Below are 9,214 nucleotides of genomic sequence, written 5' to 3'. Positions count from 1 at the left end.
GTGACACCAAGTCAAGTTATTCATAAATAATTCTAAAGTAAACTTATGCAATACAGTACAGAAGAGGCAGGGTACAAATTCAAACATAAGTATGTCCAATTACGATATACGAAATGAGAGAGACAGGATTTGTAAATGCGCCACACTTTTCTTTATATTCCTTTTAAATGTCAAGAAATTCAATTAATATAAACACAGTACTCATAAAGGCATTGTTAATAATTATTAGTGCACAAAAGGAAAGTATTTTTAACTTAAATAGATCCAAACACTGAGAACAGGACCGAGGAAGCCAAATAACACTGTGTGCTCAAGAGTATTTCTTATTCAAGTAAACATGTTGTTAGTATGGCACATCAAACTATTTATAATCCTCTGTTATTTGTATATTCCAGAACAATAGTGAGAGCCTAAACAGAGAACACTCGAAATCATTTGATTAAATCAACAAAAAGGAAACTAAATAAACTTTTCTGGTGACAGTAATGACCAATTGCTATGCACCTGATTGTACCATGGTATAATCAATTGGCTTAAGTTCTTCAAACTACTGAAATAAGTGGACCAACGATTTCATGGTCATATTTCAGTTATTTAGCTGACCATGTAGTAATCTAATTGGTTAGCCTGTAAATTCTATCCAGCTATCACTATAAAAATGGAATAGCTTATTAGTATGAGAAAACAGCATTTCCTACTAGATTAATAGAAATGACTGTAAATGATGAGAATAGTATTAGAATTGAATTTAGGCCCTGCCTGAAATATGTCAGAATAATAAAGAGAAGATAGTAAACATTAACCAATTTTTTCAAAGTTTTTTAAATTTTTTATCAGTGGTATTTTACCACTTTTCCTCCTTATTCATGTTGTTTCAGAAGAAATTAATAAAATCCAACTCTCGTTTCATAGTCATGGTGACCTCGAGAGTCTCAGTTTCAGCGATATAGAAAGCTTTGGCACTGTTGCATTCCACAGGATAGGGAAGGGTTAACAACAGCTTCCTAAAAAACAAAACAAAATAAAAACCTAGAATCAGTGATATCAAGACAATGGGAAGCAATATATATCACCACAATGTTAGGAACCAAAAAACTATTTAGTATACCATTTTTTTGGCCTTAAAAATCCAACCAGTGGTTTTGACCACCCCTCTTTTTTTCTAAATTGACCTCATTTTGCATTATATACACGTAGTCTCAGGCTATGTTTATTGGCATAGAAATAGAACCATTGCAACTTTAAGTTGGCTGGATAGATCTATTGCCAGTCATACTTATGTGTAGATGGAACGTGGCTGCCTGATAGAAACCTGAAAATTGGAATGGTTCTAAATAATTCTGCTAACACAACTGAATCTCTACTACTACATTAGGTGTAGTTATTGAAATTCAGGCCTGGAATGATTTCAATACCAGATCAATGAAAGTGCTTTTCTCTGCCTGCTTCTGTTCTTTCTACTATACATTGGCAAAAATTTCCTGTGAGAGATTGCTGAGTGTAGTTTGCAGTTTATGGCTCAGCTGCTGGATAATTGTATGCTTTAGATGCATGGTTGGGATGAGACATCCATAATTCTGTCATAGTGGTATGAATCTGAATTATGCATAGGGTCGGCACATGCTGGTATCTGAAGAAAATTAAATACATGAAACACTTGTTACCTCACATTCTCAGTAGAGAAGGCTTGAGTATCTCTATAAAAAGTGGGCAGAAAAGCTCTTTTAGAAGGTATAAGGTCCAAATCAGTATAGGAAATGTGGTAATTTTTAGGGGTACTTATTGAATACTTGTACAAAGAACTAGTATTTGAAAATAAAGCCCTTGAAAATCAATTGCTTCTTTGCTCATTTGCAAAGACCTAAGTTCAGGAAACTGGGCTCATTAAAAGTATTTATCACACATCTCTGGAACCTATAGGAGGAATTTTCTGTTACTCTTGTTCCATTCCAAATATCTGGGGTAGGAGAAACAACTTTCTCCACTTGAAGTAATGAAATCGCGATGTTTCTTAATATACCCTGTAATATTTGGCATCTCAAAAAAAATGGGTGCAAAAACCATTGAGTCCTTTTTTTTTTTTTTTTGGCCATGCTGCACAGCTTGCAGGATCTTAGTTCCCTGACCAAGGATCGAACCTGGGCCCACGGCAGTAAAAGCACCAAGTCCTAACCACTGGACCACCAGGGAATTCCCGAGAGTCCATCTTTTTAAAGTTGTTTACAATATAGGTTGTACTAGAGTTAGATTTGCTTTATCCCTTATTCTACAAATGATAGTATATTCACTTTTAAAAGAAAGCAAAGCTCAGTGGTGGTAGCTTCATTGCACTAAAAGACACCTAAAATCAGTTGAAGAAGGAGTTCCAATGATAATGTACACTTCTCTATCCAGAGAGAAATAAATTCAAAAGAGACAGTGGCCATTGGAATGGTCCATCTATCCCTGCATTTTTGTCTAGTCCTTAGTAGTACAGCTTCCCATACTAAAATTTTGAGTAGAAACTGTGCAACTTTTTTAGGCTCTTAGAAGAAGGAAAATACTGTGTGATATCTGAAGTGAGAGTTATATTTTAAACAATATAAAATTCTACTAATACTTAATCATATACAATTCATTGAAGAACAGGACTGTGTTTTATTTCGGTGTCCCCCCAGTGTCTAGCAGACTTCATAAATGTTTGTTGACTGAATGAATAAACGAATGAAAAGCAAACAGGTCACCACAAAATGATATTTGAATAACTGGTATAAATTAGTACTATAATAAAATATGAATGAACATTTGAACCCAATCCCTCTGCCTCTACTTTGAAAATATATTTGCCTTTTAAGAAGCTACAGTTTAGTCACTGATCAAATGTTTATCCAGTGTTAATTTTCATTAGAAATTATTTAAATGCAAACAATAATATATGAAAGTAAAACCCCAAAATTATCTGTACAGTGAACTCTATAGACTCACATGTTTACATTTATATTAGAGAATTCAAGTTGATGTTTCTTTCTTTTTTTTTTTTTTTTTTGTGGTACGCGGGCCTCTCACTGTTGTGGCCTCTCCCGTTGCGGAGCACAGGCTCCGGACGCACAGGCTCAGCAGCCATGGCTCACGGGCCCAGCCGCTCCACTGCATGTGGGATCTTCCCGGACCGGGGCACGAACCCGTGTCCCCTGCATCAGCAGGCAGACTCTCAACCACTGCGCCACCAGGGAAGCCCCAAGTTGATGTTTCTTGCAAGAGATTTAAATAAAGGACAACCTTGTTCTGTACATATTCACATAATGCACTTTTTATTTTATGTAGTTAATAAATTATTTGATTTACATATCTGGGATAAAAAAAGGACATGGCCTTTTTAACGTTTCCTATTGGAGACATAACTATTTTCAAAGAAAGTGCAGAAATAGCTACTGAGCTGCAGTTCACTATTCCATTTAGAAAATATTTTTTTAGGTGTTTACGTCTTTGAATATCAGCCAACTCTCAATCTATTGGGTTGGCCAAAAATTTCGTTCGAGTTTTCTTGGAAGACATATGGAAAAACCCGAAATAACTTTTTGGCCAATGCAATAAATCAAAGGAGCACCGCAAAGGTGAGATAATCTAAAGCAACACACAACCAAAAATTAACTCATATTTGTCTTCAGAGTGTGTTTTTATTATCACATTCAAGGAATTCATTTATGATATTCTTAGAATTCATCTTAAAAACTAATGAAACCCCATATGAAGATAAAGTCAGGAGATTCTGAGACATTATACAATTTCCCCTATCTTTCTTCCTTTCTATCTACTCCATGTTGGGAATCTACATACCAAAACAACGTTGTAAAAAATGAAGAATTCAGCAAACTGTTTTATTTCTTTTCCATCTACAATGCTAAAATTCTGTTTTATTTATAATTTTAATGCAGTTGACTATCAATAGACTGATATTACTAGTCAATTCAGTTAAAATAAATTCACTTGTTTTGCCTTATAGATACATTAGCAGAATGTCCGCTCTTATCTTTCTTGGAGCCGGTAAGCATAGTGTTACAGGTGTCAAAGTTAGAAACTAAAGAAAGTAGATGTGCATATCAATAAACTAAAAAACAAGACACATTTCCAATAATACAATTTCAGGTAATAGCATGGCTCCAAAGTATGTTCAAGTGTTTAGGAAAAGTGATAAAAACTTTAATTCTATCTTCTGTCTTCTATCTTAATTAATGAATCTTCTTCTTAAGAGACAGTACCTTCATGCACTGAGCATTTAATGTATAAGTACTGTAAGATCCAAATGACCTAGTGCAGCCTACATTCTATGTGGAAAAATATCTCTGTGTGAGTCTTTCATTTAGTGAGCTCTGATAAATATCTGGAATGACAGCGTAGCCAGAGCAGCTGCCTAAAGATGGATGGAGACAGTGAGAACTGCTAGGGGAACGGAAATTAACTCCATAGTGTGTAGATATGTGTGTGCTTTTAACAAGTGCACAAATATCATGAAAAATTTGACTGTTCATTTAACCAACTTTCCTTGCAAAGTTTGTGTGGAAGAGTAAATGCGTGTATAACATGTAATGGAAAAAAATTACAATACTCCTTGAAGTGAATGGTAGGAATAGGGAATGTAATTTTTATAATATGAGACTTTTTTTGAGTGAATACATTTTTGAAATCATATTAAGTAATGAGAAAATATTTGATATGTATTCATCTGTAGATCATTTGGGGTTAAATGCATCAACTGTAGAAATCAAGGTTAAGCTATGCATTTTACGTTGGGTTGTTTACACACAGAAGTCTTTTGTACCAGAGATTTAATTTTGTTATTTTCTTGAAGCCCTACAATCAACAAAGGACAATTGTAGGTACTGATAATGGAAGGAAGAGAATGTGTTAGGAGCTGACTGCTCCCCGCACCCAGTTTGAAATGTCTATGAGTTACAAAGAATCACTGCACTCAGCCAAAGTGTGCTCACTGCTATACATCCAGATGAAAAGTGAACAAAGCAGTGAGATATTTAGACATTTTATCTAGCACCTGCCAGGTTCTATAGATTCCCTCCTTATAGAGTTAGTTTTGAGAGACAGGGCTGATTTATCCAGGTTTCAAGATAAACATTTTTATCAGAATTTTACCGTATACATTGTGTTCGGGGAACATGATTTGAACTTGTATAATAACAAGACTACTTTGAAAATATCAAATGTTTAGTTGAATTATTCCATTATCATCTGCATTATTTTTAAATGTATTCATGCAACTTGAGGATCTAGTGATAAATTCGCTGTTAGAACTTTTGTTTTAAGCAATTGATAAGACTTTTTGTTGATTTCTAGATGAATATAATCAAATTTAACCTTAGAGCCCCACAGTATCCAATATGCTTAAAGATTGCTTCTTTCATGCCATCACTGTACCAGAAAGCCACATGCAAGACTTACAACTTAAGAGATTTTCACCTCTAGCTATTTTTCCTGACAGATAAGCAAACTGTATCTGAATGTCAAGGACTATGTCTTGGTGGTATCAACCTAATCCAAATGTATGCATGTAAAGTAGGAAAAAATCTAGGTATTTACAAATATATGTTTATATTACCTAGATCAAACATCTGAATGACTGACTTTTTCACTTTTCTTCAGACTTTAGGAGTGATACAAAATAATTACGTACACTTTTATAAAGGATATTGACTAAAGGTTCATTAATATTATAATATTCATTATTCTAGTTCTAAGTTTTACTCACTTATTAGGAGTACGGAGGTCAAGGGTCATTTCCTGAACGTTGAGTTCAATTTCAGAAGTGATCGTATTTGGCAGTTTAATTTTAATCTGAAAGAGAAAATGAAAAATACTGTTGTCTTGAGGAACAGTTAATTTGAAGAGTGCAGTAAAAGACAGGGGAATGAGAAGTAATACTTATTTAATGCCGACTATGTGCCAGACTATGCTCTTTCCTTGTAACAATCTTGAGAAGCAGTGATTATTACCCCCATTTTACAGATGGAGAAACCAAGATACAGAAAAGTTTAGTGAGTGACCCAAGGCAACTGTCTGTAATTTGACTAAGATCTATCTGCCTCCAAAACTATTATAGAAACACTTTGGTTACATGCCTGTACATTCACTGCTTGAAGGTGCATACTAGTGCACCTGCTAGAGTTGGGGACCTTCAACTACTTTTATATCACTGGGTACTTTGTATAAAAAGTGGTTAGTTCTCATGTTGGGTGTGGGTTGGTGATGCCATGTTATAGTCTCCTGGTATAAACTCCCATACACATTTCCTGGAGAAATGTAGGGGTCCAGAAAAGTTGTTAACAGAACAAAAGAGAAATAACAATATGACCCCTACACAAAAATGGGACTATTTATTGATTTAGTAAGATTTCACTTAAAACTGTCTCATCTCAATTATGAGCTAGAAGACTTGAAATCTTGGATATCTGGTGAGTTCAGAGCTGGAATAGCAAGCATAAAAGCAACAGGTTATAAAGGAAATACATATCAAATAAGTAGTGGGAAAAATTAGAATTCCTTATAAGAAGCTTAAAATAGGCAATAGTGTTTTTGTGATATAAAGTATGTGAATAAATACATGTCTGTGAGTTATATTTTACTTTATTAAACTGTATATAAACAAACATTTGTAAATAGAGCTCTACAGGTCCTACTATCTAAATATATCCTTTAGTTAATATTTTCATTAAACAAAGAATTACCTCCTAATTTATATTTTGAAAATTCATATCTTCTTAATTAGAGATGCTTTGAATGAGAGAAATAGAACATTTCTCAAAGAGGTAGTTATAGGGGCTCTACCTCAAATTAAATGAGCAGTCTACTGGACAAGAAAGACCTATTCTTACTTCAATAACATTCAGATCTGATAGTCAGGTTGAGATGTTCTTTAGTTGCAGGATGACTCATTTCACCTGGACTAAGAAGTACAAATATTTGCTTCTTTAGTTTGAAATGTTTATCTCTTTCAAGGTAAAAAATTATTTCCCCAGGGTCGAAATGACATTTGAGTAAGGAAAAAAAAATTATGACAAGTGAAATTTAGATACAACTTTTGGGTAGAATTTCAAAGTGGTTCTTAAAATTGTTTGCAACTCTAGTTAAGGGTAATTCAGAAACAACTCATTAATTTTTCCTCTTGAGGAAATTAAAATTGTGTACTAAAATGGTTTCAGAGGAGGGACAGGAGAAGGAACAAATTAAGTTCCTTAATGATACACATTAATATCTCATAAGGTAGAAGATTCAATGAAGAGTCAACAGAGAAACTCCTCCTGAAACATGAATCAGACTTCTTCAGAAATACTTTTATTGAATACCTGGAAAATAGACATTGTTATTATTGACTTCGAACTGACTGTACCCAAGACCTAACTTGTCCAGTATTAGTAAATACAGTATGTCACTGACCAAACAAAGGGATTGATGTTCCTCTCTTTACATAGGAGGCAAACTGAATTCATTTCAAAGAAAAATTATTTTAATAGGTAAACTAATGAAAATAGCTAAAAATGTCATTGGGAAACTTTCAACCTTTTGGGAGCTCAACCTTTGGAGTCAAACTTGGGCTTGAATTCTGGTTCTGTCACATATTATTGCTTATTAGTTATCTATTGTTGTATAACGAAAACCAATTATACTTCCTCCCCCCCTTAATTTAATGGCTCAAAACAACAATAAACTTTTATTATCTTACACATTTTTCATAGGTTAGGAATTCAGGAGTGGCTTAGCTAGGTAGTTCTGGCTTAGTTAGGGTCTATCATGAGGTTGTGGTTAAAATACTGGCTGAGCTGCAGACATCTGAAGGCTTTACTGGGGCTAGAGAATTTGCATCCAAGGTGGCTCACTCACATGGCTGTTGGCAAGAGGGCTCAGTGTTAGGGGAACCACTGACCAAAACCACCCACCCTGGCCAGGCCCGACAGTAACCACTTGCATGAGTTATCTTACAACAGGAGGTCCTGGTAAGGAATGCAGAACTAATAAGCTACTACCAACCGAAGAATTCGGGAAAGGTTAAAAGGAGACGTCAGTCCATATGTCCTACCAACCTCCCAGAATCCTCCTCGCTGGAATCCATCTTGGCTGAGCCATGCACACACCAGCAAGAAGGACCCTGAGTCAGAGTGACTGGCCAGAGACAACCCGGAAACTAACCCCATTACCATAAAACCTGAGGCTGAGAGCCACGTGGCAGAGCAGTCCTCCTGGGTTCCCTTACCCTGCTGCTCGCCACCCAGGTGCCCCTCCCCAATAAAGTCTCTTGCTTTGTCAGCACGTGTGTCTCCTTGGACAATTCATTTCTGAGTATTAGACAAGAGCCCACTCTCGGGCCCTGGAAGGGGTCCCCCTTCCTGCAACATCTGTTCTTCACCACATGGACTTCTCCATAGGACTTAGGGCCCTGAGTGTCCTTATGACACAACAGCTGTCTTCTCCCCAGAGTGAATGATCCAAAAGTGTGAGACAGAAACCATGCCTTTTTAAAAAATGTAGCCTCAGAAATTATACACTTTCATTTCTGTAATATCCTATTGGTTATACAGGTCAGCCCCATTCGATGTGAGAGGGGACTACACAAAGGGATGAATATCAGGAGGTGAGAATCATTGCGGACCATCTCAAAGCCTGGCTACCACCATACCCAACACTAACTTCAATTTACACTTCTGCCTTCCGGCCTTATGAATAAAAAGTAACAGGAAAAGAGTCCACTAATTTAAAGTTTGTGAGATCCCTTTTTCCCATGTTCAGCCTGTCTTCGGGCAAGTAGTTGAAACTACTCCTTTAGTCTCTATAGGAATTCACTTTGGGGCTTTCCTAGAAATGGGTAAATGTAGGTCAAATTACTTACAAATTATTTTTCATTGTCATTCATTTATTCTCCTCTATGTGTTGTAAAAGAGCTGGCTTAATATGCCAAAACCTTTGGGGTGGGGTCATTAATGTGAGATTGTCATTTTGAGTTTTAAATTTCCTCTTTATTGTCTTGTTCTTATGCTAAATTTATATGACAAGGTGGTTCTTAAAATCTATAAGTGATTAATACAGGCTCCTCAGGTCCTCTGATGAGTGTCTTTGATCATATTTTAAGTTGTTTGAAAATTGAAATGAGAAGGCCAAACAGCAAGTGTTTGTTGGAGATCAACCATTTTAGGCTTCCTCCTGAACTGTCATTTCCTGAATGCCAGAACAA

At 35.7% G+C, this 9,214-nt stretch overlaps 1 protein-coding gene and 1 non-coding gene across 2 annotated transcripts in view; both read right to left on the bottom strand.

Moving 5' to 3' along the window:
• Window positions 1-723: 723 nt before the first annotated feature.
• Window positions 724-9,214, bottom strand: part of DNAAF6 (dynein axonemal assembly factor 6) — a gene marked incomplete at its 5' end in the record, with an annotated part of 34,134 nt that continues 25,643 nt past the window's right edge. The window contains 2 exons of the mRNA XM_027089527.1: window positions 724-1,004; window positions 5,741-5,826. Of these exons, the coding sequence (XP_026945328.1) occupies window positions 875-1,004; window positions 5,741-5,826 (216 nt within the window). The remainder of the gene's footprint in view (window positions 1,005-5,740; window positions 5,827-9,214) is intronic.
• On the bottom strand, window positions 2,118-2,190 carry TRNAK-UUU (transfer RNA lysine (anticodon UUU)). The gene has a single exon. It is a non-coding gene; the product is annotated as a tRNA-Lys (tRNA).

The sequence above is a fragment of the Aethalodelphis obliquidens genome, unplaced genomic scaffold (genome assembly GCF_003676395.1).
Source record: "Aethalodelphis obliquidens isolate GAN/ISIS:26980383/991018 unplaced genomic scaffold, ASM367639v1 scaffold66, whole genome shotgun sequence".
In the NCBI taxonomy this organism is placed as follows: Eukaryota; Metazoa; Chordata; class Mammalia; order Artiodactyla; family Delphinidae; genus Aethalodelphis; species Aethalodelphis obliquidens.
Note: the sequence above shows the minus strand (reverse complement) of the source record. Positions and strands in the feature narration are given on the sequence as shown.